Genomic DNA, 16,601 nt, shown 5'->3' with positions numbered 1-16,601 from the left:
GCAAGAATTCCTCTGAGACGGAGCCTACCTGCGGTGCTGCGTGACCGAGCACCATTGATCAAGACGTAGCGATCCCTGAATAAATCATACACCGGGCCATTAGCGAGGGTGTTGCTCGGCATCCTGCCGTGCGGACGACGCTTGAACGCCTTCTTCTGTTTCTGAAGGCTTTTTTCGTTGACCTGAAGATCCGAGCGCCGCGACTTACCTTCAGGACAAATGTTCTGCTGAAGAAAATGGAAAAAAGAGGCGGGCCTCAGACAGAGCTTGAGTAATAATCTGTCTTGATTGCTGCTGGTGGCACTACCAGCCATAAAATACGATTGCTAAATATCAGTTTTTCCTCGCAGAAAACATCTCTCAGCCGTAATGAAGTGACCGTTGTCCGGTCAGCAGGCCTTCCCGTGGCTTGCCTTCTCCTCCCGGCTCTTCCAGGTTCTCGTTACGTCTGCAAGCGTGCACCTCTTACTTTAGAAAAAAAAGTCTTCTCAAGCGTGAAGCACTTCTGTTAGACCACTTACCTTCAATATTTAAGTCCCAGCTCTAGCTTCTAATTTTCATAGAGTCGTCACACCTTTCTCTTCAGTAATAGCTGGAGGAGAACCTGAAATCTTTTCTGGAATGGTGGTTATGTAGGTCTCCAGATTTTACAACTAAATCCATAAGATAAAACATATCCATATGCTAAACCAGTGTTGGGCTCCGTAGAAAGTTCAGACTTCGAGAAACGCATCAGAAGACATTTTGAGGCTCAGAGCGTAGACAAAAGCTTTTCTTTTTACTTTAAGCGAAGGCCTCGCCAACGATTTGCTCCAGAAAGCGTTGTACCCTGAGATGTGTGCCTCTGTGAGACGTGGGTATGATTTTTGCGTCTTCCTTGGCTGGGACGGGGTGAAGGGAGAGAGGAGCCCAGTGCCCACGGTAGCGTAGAGCTGTGACACCTTCTTGAACGTGTGAGCAGTGAGCGAGGGTGGCCTGAGCTAAACTATGATTCTGCTCTTCCCCGTTGCAAATAACCTCCATGCCTCTGGAGGCCTTAAGGAGAACATTAGTCCTTGGAGAAGGAGACAGAGAGGGGTCTGCTGGGCAAGGAAGGACATGGAGAAGGAGAACTAGGGTAATGGCGTGATAATGCGAAGAGCCTTGAAGGGAAAAACAAGGAAAATGAACCACACTCGGGCAAACTTTGACAAACTGTGGATGATCTCGACCTTGCTCTGGTCCTGGCATTGGGTTCCTATCCGTGGTGTTCAGCGTGGCCGGGGACGTCTGCGATATTGCCGTAGGAACAAGCAACGGGGCTGTGGGAATGGGGAGAAAACCTAATTTCCGTCTTTCAAAATTGTTTTGCCACTTAGTAGGTTGTAATTACTTATATACTTTGACATTAATTATTATAAAATGCCTTGAGAGTTGGGTTTGGCTGGGTAATTACGTGTAATTTACACAACGAGTTCTGGTTGTTGCAGGAGGCTTTGAAAGAAACCGCATCCTCTGGAGCAGTTTTGGTCCCAGTTTAATAACTAATTTTGACATCTATATGTCAGGAAGGTTGTTTTCTTCGGGAAGAGGTTGAGCTTTTCCTAGATTTCTGGTTCCTACCACAAGCTTCGTGATGAGCTGTTGTGCCGGGAGCCATCCTGGCTGGCCTAGGTGCTGTGGAGACACTGGGCAACACCAACGGGCTCCAGTTTAATAAGTTCCTTGTAATTAATTCTGAAATAGTTCGGCTTACCATGGTAGGCACGGTGGTCGGAATAACGTGGTACAACATTGTTTCCTGGCGTAAACAGCAGCAGGGAGTTTCTCTTCGTGGCCGAGAGGCCATGTTGGGTGATGCCATCGGGATGCTTGAGCGCGCATCCCGCCTCTTGCTATCTTCTCTCCCCCCTTCCTACGCGACATCTTCTTCACTGCATGTGCTCCACAGAAGATTGTCTGATTTTAGACCACGGGATGAGAAGATGTTGCATCTAAGAGGTCTCAAGAGGAGCTGCTTCTGCGTTCAAAGTATTCATGATGTTTGACAACGCCGTGGACCATACACATCCTGAAATCACCTGCGCTATCGTAATATTGTAATTTGTAGTTTGGTTACAACACGGATTTCTCAAGGGCTGGAGAAATAAAGGGCTTTTCTCTTTGTCTCAACCTTTATTTTCCTAAACGCTACATTTGCTTCCGTTTTCCGGCATGGAAAGTCCATGCCGGAGGTTGACGCTGAAAGCTTCATTTAAATCTTTGAAGAGTTGACTTTGACTACAGGCTAATAAACCAGCGACCTTTTTTTTTTTTTTTTTTGCCACACTGAATCTTACAGCTGGTTTAAGGAAAAACAACACCAGTGATTGGTTATCTGGAAATTAATTAAGTCCTTTCTTTGTCTCCAGCTTTTCTCCACCCTAACTCCAGCGGCACCAACACGCTGAACGTAATGAGTTTCCACAGTCGTAGCTTGTTCCAATCTCCGCTTGATGTATTTGTGTGTTTATTGATTTTTAATATTTAAAAGCGCTTAGGGAGGAAAAATAGGAGGAGATAAAAATATCATGCTTGGGGTTTTTTTTAAAAAAAAAGATGATGCATTGAGCTTCAAATGGCACACAGCCGCTCTGAGGAACATCTGGGTTTTAATTCATCTGCCAATAACTTTTGATGGAGTTGTTTACACATTTCCTGCCCCTTCTTGGAGGGTGGAGGCTAATTCTATCCCTTCGGTTGAAAATGACCATAAAAGCAGGAAATGGAACATAAAAAATACATCAATAATAAGTTGTTGGGTTTTTTCCCCACTATTTATAGCTGTGAACGAAGGACCAGCACCACAGCAGCCATCCTTGCTCCAGCAGACGCAACCTGAGCACTCCAACACCGAAGACGCCCCGAGCAGAACCATCCCCACCGCCTGCGTCCGCCCCACGCACCCCCTCCGCAGCTTTGCCAACCCCTTGCTACCTCCGCCCATGAGCGCAATCGAACCGAAAGTCCCTTACACACCGCTTCTGTCTCAAACAGGTAAGGGGGATGGGGGGGGGAAAAATCTCCGGTACAACTCATCTTTGAATTTCGTAGAATCATAGAATGGTTTGGGTTGGAAGGGACCTTCAACGGTCATCTAGTCCAACCCCCCCTGCGAAGGAGAAGGGAGATCTCCAACGAGATCAGGTTGCAGTTTGTGAGGAAACAGAGCACCAGATTGTCCCGTACCTTGAAGAAACATCTGGAAGTTCTCACAGAAAATGGACAGAGAGAGTTTTATGGTAATCATCCAATATTTCATTCTGACAATCTGAAATAAAAATTCAGGACGAGGCAATAGCTTAAAATGAGAGCTAACAAGCAAAGTGATAAAAATGAATTAAATGAGATGCCAAATTAATCACTTGGTCTTGTTTCCAGTCTCCTGTTGTGCTACAGCGACTTGAACCGGTGCCCAAAGCCTGACTCTTGTTTCGAGGCTTGCTTTTTGGCTAATGAAAAGGACTATTTATGTATGCTGGAAAAGAACCGGCTGCCATCCGCGCCGGTGTGCAAACTACTTAAAAACTAAATAGCGCGCGTGCAAGGAACAGAAAGAAAATTATTATATATTTTTTTTAAAAAAAGACTGTAGGATAGTTTCGATGTTGAATGAAGCGGTGGGTTGGTTTTGGGCTTAGATGAAATGGTTGCGGTGAAACATTCACACGTAGAGTTGCGGACGGGCAACGTGGGGCAGGGCGAGAGGGAACGGTGTCCCTCTAGCTCATTTGGACGAGAAGCTCAACATGAGCTTGCGGCCTAGAAGGCCAACCGCATCCTGGGCTGCAGAGGGTCAAGAGGAGCGTGGGCAGCAGGTCAAGGGAGGGGATTCTGCCCCTCTGCTCCGCTCTGGTGAGACCCCACCTGCAGCGCTGCGTCCAGCTCTGGAGCCCCCAACATCAGAAGGACGTGGAGCTGCTGGAGAGGGTCCAGAGGAGGCCACGCAGATGCTGAGAGGGCTGGAGCAGCTCTGCTGTGAGGCCAGGCTGAGAGAGCTGGGGCTGTTCAGCCCGGAGAAGAGGAGGCTCCGGGGAGAGCTGCGAGCGGCTCCCAGTGCCCAAAGGGGGCTGCAGGAAAGGTGGGGAGAGACTCTTCAGCAGGGCCTGCTGGGACAGGACGAGGGGTGATGGTTTCAAAATAGAGGGAGGTAGATTCAGATGAGATATAAGGAAAAAATTTTTTACGCTGAGGGTGGTGGAGCACTGTCCCAGGTTGCCCAGAGAGGTGGTGGATGCCCCATCCCTGGAAACATTCCAGGCCAGGTTGGCCAGGGCTGTGAGCAACCTGATCTGGTTGGAGATGTCCCTGCTCCTGGCAGGGGGGTTGGACTGGGTGGGCTTTGAAGCTCCCTTCCCACCCAAACCATTCAATGATTCTGTGTTGCTAGGTTATATATGGCAATCAAACTATTATATTCCCTGATTTACTGAAATCACAATTTTGACTTTTTAGAGTTGTGTGTAACTTCATTTCTGATCTCCCTCTGGCTATTTTGTGGTGTTGAGGGCGATTGATTTCTCTCTCTGTCTGGTTTCCCTTGCTTTTCTCAATGTACTTGTCCTCAGAGTCATCAGCCAGACTGATGTTGTCGCCTTTCCCAATTTCTTGTAGAAAGGTTTCCGTTGTAAATGATTTCTCTTTGTGCCTCTGGGCGGTGGGGGGTGTAGAACTGATCCTGGTCCTGCACATCATCCCTCAAAACTAGGTTGCTCTTTCAGCGCCCGCTCCTGAATGCCGCTCCTCTGGAAGTCAGATCTCTGTTCTTTTCGCTTAAAATGGGAGTGGAGAGAGAAAGCCTTGAAAAAGAGATGTCAAGAAAGATTTCGAGGAAATCATAGAATCTTTAAGGTTGGAAGAGACCGCCAAGATCTTCAAGTCCAACCATCAATCCAACACCACCATGCCCACTAAACCATGTCCTGGAGTGCACCATCTACACGTTCTTTGAGCACCTCCAGGGATGGTGACTCCACCACTGCCCTGGGCAGCCTGTTCCAGTGCCTGACCACTCTTCCAGTAAAGAAATTTTTCCAAATATCCAATCTAAATCTGCCCTGCCGCAACTTGAAGCCATGTCTTCCCGTCCTATCACAAGTTATTTGGGAGAGAGACCAACACCCACCTTCCCACCCCCTCCTGTCAGGCCGTTGTAGAGAGCAATGAGGTCTCCCCTCAGCCCCCTCTTCTCCAGACTGACCAACCCCAGTTCCCTCAGCCGCTCCTCATCACACTGGTGCTCCAGACCCCTCACCAGCTTCCTTGCCCTTCTCTGGACCCCTTCTCCAGCACCTCAACGTCCTTCTTGTAGTGAGGGGCCCAAAACTGCACACAGTATTTGAGGTGCGGCCTCACGAGTGCCGAGTACCGGGGCGTGGTATCTCAGTCATAGTTAGATCATAGAATCACGGAATGGTTTGGGTTGGAAGGGACCTTCAAAGGTCATCTAGCCCAACCCCCATGAAGATACCCATGAAGCGGAAATTTTGAAGCCATTTTTGACTTTACAAAGCTTGTGATGTGTTTCTCTATTTGAACAAACCTCCTAGAAAAAATGACGGACGCCTTCGTCCACGGCCGCTCCTCCCTGGTCCCTGCTGGCAGAGCTCTCCTCAGGCCGACTGAGACAATTCCCTTACGGACCACGCCTGCTAATTATGCCCCACGTGAGAACATCTCAGGTTTAAAAGGCTCTTGGCAAATTCCCACGACAGAATAACTGTCACTTCCCTTAACCTGCTAGATAGAATGAATTAATTTTTCATTTTATTATATATAAAATCCTGCAGCATTCAGAAGGGGAGAAAGCAGCAGAGAACTGTAGAGGTTGATCCAGAGATTTCCAACGAAGAGTTTCAAAAAGCCAGGGACCTGAAGTTCGGTGGAGATTTCCCTCGAAATCCCTTCGTTGTTGACTTTCCTCCCTCCAGCGTTGAGTTTTGTATCTCCTTTTAAAGAGTAGCCCGTACGGAAATGCCGGGCGGTGGCGTCCTCCAGTAGTCAACCAGCCCCACCGCCTCCCCACAGCCAGCCACGTGCCGAAGCTCCAGACGTATTTGGATATTTAAATTATAATCCCGGAGCTGGTGTCTAACACTGGCCCTCGTGCAATATTAGGATCCAAATTAATTAATTTAATTAGATCTTGCCCAGAGAATGGATGAGCACAGGGCTTTTCCTTGACTTTGATTGACCTGATGCTAAAATTTGCCGTTTTTCTTCTTTTTTTTTTTTTACTTGCGCCCGGTAAATGTGAACTCTTCACACTAAGCCCTTCCCGTTGATATTTTCATCACGGCTTCGTGATCGAGCGCTTGAGGTTCCTAATTCTTATTCTGCCGGCGTGAGAAGCGCTCCGTGGTATTTCCAATCCCCGCTGCGGCTGCCCTCGCTCCTCGTTGCGAGTCGTACGCGTAGGCATAGAAGCGATTTGACTTGAGTCCCCTTTCAGGTTAAATAGAAAATGTTTGATGGAGTGTTGAGCTTATTGCATTATAGACCTGACATAAATTCTACAAATGGACAGGGAAGATTTATTTTTTTATTTTTTTTACCCTCACAAATGAAAATTCCTTCTAGGTCTTGATGATCGGCTGCACTTTAAATGAACCTGAATTAGGAGGTCATTTTTCTTCTGCAGAAGCCAGCGTGAGGAGATCGAAAATACCCGTGAAGTGGTGGCTTTTGTATTGTGTCACATTTCTACAACGTCAGCCTTTTCAGGCTCCCGTATCTTTTGGGAGATGGTAAAAAACGCTGTGTTTTTTCTCTTCTTGTTCCACCAAAAAAGCGTAGTTGGAAATCCAACTTGTCACCTTCTCGGTCTTGCTGGCTCTCGGTGACATCCCAGAGCTAAAAACCACTTCATTCTACAGCAAAATTGAGTTTGATTGTCCTTCCTCCTCCTAAGCTGTAGGGTTTGGGCGCCCCTTTGGGGAAAAAAAAAATATATATTTTTGGGTTTTTTCCTAAAGCCAGGGCGAGAAAAGAACCAGAAAAACCGAGGTAAGAGTGAAGATTTGCAAAGCCGGTGTTAAAACCATGAGCTAACGACAACTGAAGGATGAAATTAAGAGGAAAAAAATAGTATATTGGTATGTAGTGGTGAATTCTGGGCCATAATAATCTCAAATAACAAAGGTTTGGGACCTCAGGAGATGCAGAAATTACAGTGATCCTTAGAAGAGTGAATATAGAAAAAATATAGGAATTATTCTATGATTCTATGAAAAGAGAGAGAATTTTCAGTAGTGTTCAAAATAGGCTGCTCCTCACGGGAGCACCAGTAAAACCACTCTTACTCAACTGGCTTGACTGGGGGATCTCGGGTGGGGTGTTTAGAGATGGGAATTCCAAGAATGAAAGGTTTGGCTGCAAATGAAGCAAATTTTGGAGACTTGAACTTAGAATTTTTTAGCGTTTCATCCCCTCTCACGCAAAGCGGGGAGGTAATTTGCGAGTGCGCTTATTCTGAGCAATCAATTACCTCTGGTTAATTAGCTATACAATCAAATTCTCAATCCTTTTTTTTTTTTTTTTTTTGGAAGTTTGCCGTTCAGAATTAAAAAAAAACAAAATCCCTGTGCCAATAAAAAACTCAAATGAAAGCTTATTGCTTCTAATTTGAATTCAGTCATTGAATTACTGAATTTAAAGGCAACGAAGAAGTCTTTTGTTAATAGGGTATAAAAATCTGACGTAGGGTTTTTTTCCGTATTTTAATGAGTGTTAATGAGATTATGGACTTCTCATTATCATGCTTTACCGCAAGCAAGCTCTAGAAATTCACTGAAAGTGTGAGAATGATCCATTCTTGACCCTTTTATTCTGAAATCTGAGCTTTTTGCACTAGTAACTCCCAAATTCAAAGGAAAATTGCTCCTTTAATTCATAAGATTTTACTTCCTTCAATTCTGAATTATTTTATTTTTTCTTTATTTACCCTTCGATTTTGAATTTATTTTTTTTTTCTCCACATTTCTTTTTATGAAAACAAGCTTTCTCCATTCAACTGGGAGACACATCGATGCAGAAATGTCGCGAAAGGGTCAATCCTCTCTATCAGAGAAATCTGGCCCCGGTCCAGAAAAGTTGAATTAGCATGCAGGTAGCTGGAGACACCTGAGTTGGCTTATTAAAATCAACGGGACTACTGGAAGGCGCAAAGGGAAGTGAGGATTTTTCTGCTTGTCTGGAGAAATAAACTGGTTCCCCGTTGATATAAATGCCGCTGAGAAGCACCGTCTTACTTAAACAGGAACATCCTGCTGTGGAGCTACCAGTAAGCTCACTTCTAGACGTTATTCCCATCTATGGTCATAGAATCGTCGAATCTTTGAGGTTGGAAGAGACCTCCAAGATCATCAAGTTCAGCAGTCAACCTAACACAACCATGCCTACTGAACCATGTCCTGAAGGCTGACTTCAGGACAACCAAGGTTGACTTCAGGACAATCATAGTTGACTTCTCTGAGGCACATACCCTCTTGGAGGCTCGAAATCAGAAGCATGGAGCCTCTTCTCTTCCCTCATTTCCTTTTGTTAGACCCAGCAGAATTTATGGCAAAAACTTCCTGTTCCTCCTTCTCAGAGATGTGACTCATTCCAGCCTAATTTGAGATTTACGGGTGTCTACTCTGTGCCGGTCACATAAGCTCACTGTGCAGCCAAGGGAGAGAAGGAGGATCTTCTGAAAGACAATTCTTCCAACATCTCCACAGGCTTTGGAAGGTCCTTCTTTCCATAGGTGACTGAGGGAGGTGAAAGAACCAGCAGAGACCCATCCCTCAGTGTAAATATCTGAAGCGATGCGAAATTCAGCTGAAGGGATGCGATACGTGCTCTGGCCTCCTCGCTGTGGAAGTCCAGATGTTTGGATGAGCAGCAGATCGGCAGTGTTACTCCAGCTCTAGCTGGCTTTCCAAGCTTTTACCAGTAATAGATTCCATAATCCCACACCTATTGTGTCTATCAAAATATTAAGTATCGTTCCTAGATCCAGATCTTAAAGAGCTCCACCAGTAGCCACCTTCTACTCCAGTATTCTCCATTGACCATGATACCTTGTTGTCTCTCCATCTACTAGGTCCTCTAAATTTTTGCGTTCATCTCCATTTTCTCAACTTTTTTTTCATGTCATTGTTTTGCATCCTGACCCAGAATGCCTGTAACCCATGAACCACACAAATTTTTGGTCTTCAGGTTTGATACCGACCCCAGATCTGTTGAGTGCTAACCTACCAAATTTTTTTTTTCTTTTGATACTTTCTGAGTTTCGAGCTCACTGCGCTCCCTGTGGCTGGGGACCGGCCTTTGGAAACCCCGCAGCAGAAACCCTGAACCCTCTCGCTGAACCGAATTGTCCTCAACGGGCTGAGTGCATCATCTCACGTCCCGCTTGATGTATCTCCAAAGAAAATAATGCTGAGGAGCTCTCGCAAAGTTTGGCTATCAGAAGGATGGAGGCTAGATTGGTTTTACTTGGTACCGCAGTGAGTTCAATATGGGCCTTGGAGAGGAGGCCGTAGCTGGGATTTGCAGCTGGTAGATATCTATTATCTAATTAACGAATCGATAAAGCGTTTAATAACCCTACTGAGAAAATTAAACTTCTAAGCAGTCAATCCATGAGTTGCTCAGAGTTACACCCAATCACTATTGTCATCTTCTGCCTCTTGCGGCCCCGGTTTTCTCTTTTTTTACTTCTGAGACTCCAGCTGTGTTGGAGAACATTAGAAACCAAAGCGATTTTAATTTAATTAGCTACTCACTTGCATAAATTAGTTTAGTTAGCATGTCCAGAGTTCTCTTCGAGAGGCCTGCTTGATCTTCTTGATGTCCTTTGGGAGATGTGAGCTCAACTGTTGTGTTGGTTACGTGTTACGGGCATTACCTTGGAAACCGGTCACGGCTGTAAAATGTTTGCTGAGGAACTTGAAGACGCGGCTATGCAGAAGGAAATTTTTCATGTTAGTTATGAGCGTGACGATTTGCCTGTTGCTTTTGTGAGCTAAAGGGCAGGGAGATGCCCAAACTGAACTTCCTAATCATGTCCAACCTGGCCTGGCATGTTTCCAGGGATGGGGCATCCACCAGCTCTCTGGGCAACCTGGGCCGATGTTCCACTGAGGAGTTTTTAGAAAGCGTTTGCGTTGGCTCCGATGCTCCTCCAGGAAGAAGTAGTGCCTGTCTAGGAAGGGGACTGTGTTTTTACAACTGCAAACTGAAAAAAAAAGTTGTGTTTTGCCTACAATCCCAAAATTGCGCTCCTTTTCCATACCTACAGCTTCTCAATGTCACTTTTCTTTCTCCTTTCAGGGCCCAACCTCCCCAAGGCTCAGGTGAAAACAGCATCTCTCGGCTTGGCGGGAAAAGCCAGGTCACCTCTGCTCCCCGTCTCGGTGCCCACGGCCCCGGAGGTCGCCGAAGAGGGTCACAAGCAGACGGAGGACTCCGCCAACGTAAGAACCGTCTTTTAGAGCCGGCCTTCTCGCAACCGTAATCGCTCTTGAGTTCTATTCTCTAGTCCTCCAATCTACACGTTAATTTTTACGTAACGATCTATCCCTCGTTACCTGAAGTATTACGCTTCAGCTGACGACCAGTAGAAAGCTGGGAAAAAAAGTTCTGGCACCAGTAAAACTTCTCCGTTGGCTTTAATGGACTTCGGCACGCGTGATACGGGGGAGAAGCGCTTAAATTCTGCGTTAATATTACCCACAGGGCAGCTCGCACAGCCTCTCCTGAGCGCCCTGAGATATCGGGAGAAAAAGCGCGATAAGGGAAGAAAATAATTTTGGCTGGAAAAATGAGTATATAGTAATGCCAGATAATGGGGAGAAAGAGAACATTGAAGACGTAGATAAGTGAAACTGGAAAGATGGGGAAATTAGAATAATCTTTTCGCTCCTATTAAGACTCTCGCGGAGAAAGGTCTCATGTGATCCAGAAGATGAAACAGCGCAAAAGAAAAAGAATAAGGCAAAAAAAAAAAAAAAAGGAAATTTATTAAATACATGTTGAGTATCACTTCTTTTCATCTACTTGCAGAGGAGATTTTTTTTTTTGCTAGGCGCTGTAACAGTGATTTGTCCAACGTCGTCTTAGCAAATCCTGTTCCGTTTTCGGCTTGGCTCAAGGGAAAGACGAAAGATTTACTTTAGACTTGAGTATGGAGAGTTGGCTGAATGCAAGACAAGAGTGTTTGGTTCCTTCTTGTCATGATTAACGGCATAAAAAATACATTTTTGCATCTGGTGGCAGAAGGATTCTAACATTTTGCTGGGAAAAAGGGGACACAGGGCGATGGAGTCTCCTACTGGGACGGGAATGGGGAGGAAAATGCTCTCCATAGTAAAATTGCTGGCGTAAGGAGTAATTTAACCCGGGATATTTGGTAACGCAAAGTGCGATTTCGATCCTCAGGACCGTATTTTATCGCAGCAGGATGATTTAGCTCTCAGGACATGCTGCTCAAGCTCCACAAGCGTGAGGGCAGGCAAAGGAGCCAGACACAAGCTCATCAGGTGATCAGAATTTGGGGAGAAAGGTTCAAATTTGGGGAACTGGTGTTTTTTTTAAGCTTGACTCTAGAGGTGCTCCCTTAAGCTGCCTGCTCCATCCCACCTCAGCGACTGGTGAAGAACTTTAACTGACTATGGGGCTTGTAGAGCACTGTCAGATCTTTTACTGGGTAAATCCCAGTTAATAACTAAGGTTTGAGCTCAGTCTCGGTGTACGAACGCAGAGGATCGCTCCTCTTGCTCTTGCCTCGGTAATTTTTGAGGTTGGTGGTTCCCAAGGTGGTGGGATTCCCAAGGTTCAGTGCTGGTAATTTTAGATTTTGCTGCAGATTCTCAGTTGACCATACCCCAGAGGATTCCTTTCTTCCAGCCCAGTTAGGTGCCTCTGAAAACCATTCCCAGTCCTCTGCTCCCACCCGTGGTGGAAATTCCCAACCGCTAGCAAGGGCTGAGAAGTTCAGCGACTAGCCGAACGTCCTGCTGCAGCCTGCCCTAGGAGAGGACATGTTTAGATGAGCAGCTGGTGTCCCGCAGAGCGCTAAAAAATGTTTTCATGATCCCCCCAGGCACGGATGCGTGCAACGTAAGGAAGGGAGCTTGGGAAACAAGGACTCGGAGAAGAGTCGTTGACATTTAATATTGCTCTAGCGTGGTCGCTCCTGGTTTTCAGCTGACGTGTTGAGCTCAGAAAGGCTTTGCTGTCCACCTTGGAAGCGTCAGCCCATCCTTGAGCGTTCGGGGTCCCTGAGGACCGTGAAGGGAAGATGTCCTGGTGGGGTGGCCCCGGGAGGTCCTTGCCTCAGAGAGATTTTGGTTCCTATCTCGCTGCTTGCTTATCTGTGTGTGTTTGTTCGCTCCCAGGTTTACGAGCAGGACGATCTGAGTGAACAGATGGCCAGTTTGGAGGGGCTAATGAAGCAACTCAACGCCATCACAGGCTCGGCCTTCTAACAGCTCTTGATGAAGCGATAATTATCCCGGAGCATTGCGGCATACCAGGATTTCACGCGTACCACCCACATACGCCAACCCATATAATCATCTTGTTCCCGGTACGGCTTCTTCAGCGCAAGAAGACTTCTACAAAGTCCTAAGAGGGACCATAAAAAGAAGAAAAAGGAAAGAATAACGATGGAAATGTTACAGAACCGTAGATCTGGCATCCCAGGTGATGAAAGCGTGGCAAGACAAGTGACGTCATCACCGCGGAGTCGTAGCTGATGCCACCGGATTGCTCGTTTTGGTCTGCTAGGCTTCGTAGAGCTCAAGGTGTCATGACTAACTCACGTTTTACTCCGTAGAGGTCTGTAGCTCTTTGTAGAGATCTAGTCTTACCTCACGCAAGTATGTTTTTCAACATAGACCGTGCCGTTGATGAGACAGCGTTGTAGGTCACTCGTTTGGTTGGTTGTTTTTTTTTTTTTTTAATACGTAATTACTGACTCCGAAAACACCCACAGCGAGGAATCACACCACCACACCAAAAATTTGGACGTTTTCCCACCAGCACAAAAGGGAAAGGCAAATTAGTGATTTCTTTCGTCGTCTCTGTCACTCACCTCACACAAGTAGTGGGGATTAACGAGTTGCTGTAAAATGCTGGGAACATTGGGACTTTGGGAAGCGCCACCGGGCCCATCGCGAGCCGGCGCAGAGAGGAAACCGGAGCTGAAGAGTCCCCAAGCCTTTCGCGTCCACCCCGTGTCCCTCCGCTCCGAGGACCCGTCCACCTGAGATGATGATGGGCAGAGGAGGAGGAGGGCAAAGCGACGGCGAGCGCTGGGTGCTTCCTGCGGGCAGGACGTGAGCACGGGGGAAGAACCACAAAGACTGGTAAATAACGGAGAAATTAATTAGGAGGGCTTTTCTGCGAGCGCGATATTTCCTGGTGGAGATGACAGCACTCCACGAGAACATCAAGCGAAGAGCAGCAGGACGCCGTCAACCATCTTTAGGGATTCCCTCTCCATGTCCTAGGGCTTTGGCTGCGCGTTCCAGGGTTTGTTGACAACGATAACTGGTTGAATGGTCTAAATTTTGTGTGCATACATTTTATTGCTAAATTTTCGGTTGCATTCAGCGTTAATCCCTGTTGACGCAGCTGAATCACCAAAAGGGACCTGATTTGCATATTTATCAGTTAGGAGGCTGCAAAAGCCAATAAGAGAGTTTCAGATGAATTATTCCATTCAGCTCTGCCTTTGATTTCAAGCTTGAGTGGGTCGTAATTTTAAAAGAGCATGGAAAGGATAGGATCTTTACAACCTAATAGCTCCTTTTATTAGGTGGGTAATTATATGTGAATCCCCGAATAAAATATTTTGAGTGAAATGGCACTGCAACAGAAGTAATAATTCAGATTATTTTCTCCGGCCCCTGTGCTGGAAAGGAAATCAGATGTCAAGGAGGACTTCAAATGCTTCATTAGGAACTCTAGTGTGTTTGTGAAAATGCTCCTTTAAAAATGCCTTGTTATTCAATTTACTAAGATTTTAATGAAATATTTCTCGAGAGCGAGGGAGGCTTTTTCACACGGGAGGCTGAGCTTTCCAGTTCGGAAAAATATGTCAGGCGAAACCTCTCGGAAAAATTAAATGCACAAATCTTTCATGATAAAAACCCAGCTCAGCTGTTAGCACCTAGAAAATCGCGACCTCCAATTCGACTCGAAGAAAGAAGGCTTAGCGCAGCTTTTGAATAGCTCCGCGGCCGTATTTGCCGAGATTGACATCGTTGAAATGGGGACGTAAGGTCAAATTTGTCTCTCGCTTATCGTTGGTGAAATATCTCTTAGCCTGGATTTGCAGCAGGATAGCTGGGAACAGAAACTGCCCCCACGGACTTTTAACGAGCGGCACGGCGCCTTTTTAATCACAGAATACTAATCCGGGACCAGGCCTAAGATAAGACGAGCCACAAAGAGGTTTGCAAGTCGGATGTCATTTGGTTTGGACGCTAGCGCTGGAGCGTCTAGGCCCTTTGGTATTGATTGGCCTCTTTGTTTTGTTCGGGCGCCCTGAAAGTCTGCAGATTGCTCTGGCGCTCCCGTGAGCACGGCCTTTCTTCTGCCATTTGAGGCCTAGCGATTTTCAGGCTCAGCTCATTTCAATCAATAACGCTCACAGGCCGAGGCCAAGGGCCACGTCAAAGCAGGGCCTCGTGGGCACTGTCCCAGGTAGGAACAACTCTATCAGCTCAGCCCAAGCAGGACACAGCCGCTCCCCACCCGCTTTCCAATTAAATTAGAAATTTCTGCTTTAATTTATGTTCAGCATTTGTCGGTAAAACTAAATTATTCTGTATAAACATTGATTTTTTTTTTTAATTTTCCTTCAGCTGTACCCTTCACCTCCCTTGAGGAACATGACACGAAATTTGATCCTAAGTCCCCTTGGAGACATTCCCAGTGTTAATTTGAGGATTCTATTAGTGCAATTCCTAACTAATTAGTAAGCAGACTTAATTTTTTTTAGAATTTCACCTTCTGGGTGAACTACATAACTTGCAAATCTCCAGCGCGTGTTTTAGCATAAATCTTCCGCGTTATATTTTGCTGATGCTCTATTTATTTGCAGTGAGCTCGGCTGAGAATTTCTGTGGATTTTGACAAATTCCTCAACTGTCAGAATATTTATAGCCCGTGACTATCTCAGCCACGGACACTCCCGGAAAAAAAAAACATCATGAGAAATCTGTCAGTGCGCGACGGGCTTGTGAAGCTCGATGTTCCCATGGAAGATCATTAGCTAATCAATACAGCAGCCAAGAAAAGATGTAATTTTTCAAATTTTCTTTTTTTTTTTGTCCCTTTTTATGGGGGCTAAATGTCTTCATGAACTGCTTGGATGTTCATTCCTGGCGAAGAAGTTCAGTCAATTTGAGAAGCCATTTCATTTTTGGAAGGGGAACCGTAATACGCTTGTCGTTCTTGCGTATGATCTTGATGATGTCACAATTTGGGGCCGGTCAACCGGCCAACATTTTTCCATAGGTTTGTCACTTCTCAAGGAGCGAGGGCCATCGTGTCCTCTATACTGGTCTGGCTGTTTGGGAATGGTAATTCCCAGTTAAGAGGCAGCCAAAAGTTGGAGGAGCACAGAGATACTCGCCTAGGGTGGGAAGGGACCTTCAAAGCCCACCCAGTCCAACCCCCCTGCAAGGAGCAGGGACATCTCCAACCACATCAGGTTGCTCAGAGCCCTGGCCAACCTGGCCTGGAACACTTCCAGGGATGGGGCATCCACCGCCTCTCTGGGCAACCTGGGACAGTTCTCCACCACCCTTAGCCTAAAAATTTTCTCCTAATATCCAATCTGAACTTACCTTCCTCTATTTTGAAACCATTACTCCTTGTCCTGTCCCAGCAGGCCCTGCTGAAGAGTCTCTCCCCACCTTTCCTGCAGCCCCCTTTGGGCACTGGGAGCCGCTCTCAGCTCTCCCCGGAGCCTCCTCCTCTCCAGGCTGAACAGCCCCAGCTCTCCCAGCCCGGCCTCACAGCAGAGCTGCTCCAGCCCTCTCAGCATCTTCATGGCCTCCTCTGGACCCTCTCCAACAGGTCCACGTCTCACCAGAACAGAGTAGAGGGGTCGGAGCAGGATTGCCCGCTCCAGGGTTTCCAAACAGGTTTGCAAATTCTTCAAAGGCTGTGGGTGTCGCGTGTCGGGTGCTGCGGCAAGATTCTGCCACGAAGTGGTTGTTCTTTGCACCGACACTCCTTGAGCCTCTCCTTTTAGTAGCTTTGCCTTTTAATTTTTTACAGGAGCATCTTTTCACCAACCCCTTCCCAGAGCCAGCTCGTTACAAACTGGTTTAGGTAGGACTGCTACTTGTCTGGCTTGATTTCCTCCTTGACATTTTTTTTAGAAACTAGATTTTTTTTTTTAAAAACGTTTCCCCAGAGCTTCTGGGCGTGCTCCCTCGCTCTGCCGTCTTCTGCTGGAACATGCAGCGCGATCCAGAATACGCCAGGCAGAACGATGGCAGAGCTTGGTGACACGTGGAAGGATGGGAGTGAGTTTACGGGAACACCGTCTCCGGGTCCTTCCAGCTCTTGGGAAACAT

The 16,601-nt window shown here is 46.5% G+C and overlaps 1 protein-coding gene across 2 annotated transcripts in view; it reads left to right on the top strand.

Moving 5' to 3' along the window:
• The window catches only part of LOC104485672 (netrin receptor DCC-like), a 368,885-nt gene extending 356,336 nt beyond the window's left edge, over positions 1 to 12,549 (top strand). For both annotated transcript variants that reach the window (XM_086769575.1, XM_086769574.1), the window contains exons 27-29: positions 2,803 to 3,015; positions 10,336 to 10,478; positions 12,402 to 12,549. In XM_086769575.1, coding sequence (XP_086625701.1) covers positions 2,803 to 3,015; positions 10,336 to 10,478; positions 12,402 to 12,491 — 446 coding nt within the window. In that variant the 3' untranslated portion in view covers positions 12,492 to 12,549. The remainder of the gene's footprint in view (positions 1 to 2,802; positions 3,016 to 10,335; positions 10,479 to 12,401) is intronic.
• Positions 12,550 to 16,601: the final 4,052 nt, after the last annotated feature.

This window comes from Chlamydotis macqueenii, chromosome W (genome assembly GCF_036417535.1).
Source record: "Chlamydotis macqueenii isolate bChlMac1 chromosome W, bChlMac1.mat, whole genome shotgun sequence".
NCBI classification, from domain to species: domain Eukaryota; kingdom Metazoa; phylum Chordata; class Aves; order Otidiformes; family Otididae; genus Chlamydotis; species Chlamydotis macqueenii.
This window is presented reverse-complemented; position numbering and strand designations above follow the sequence as displayed.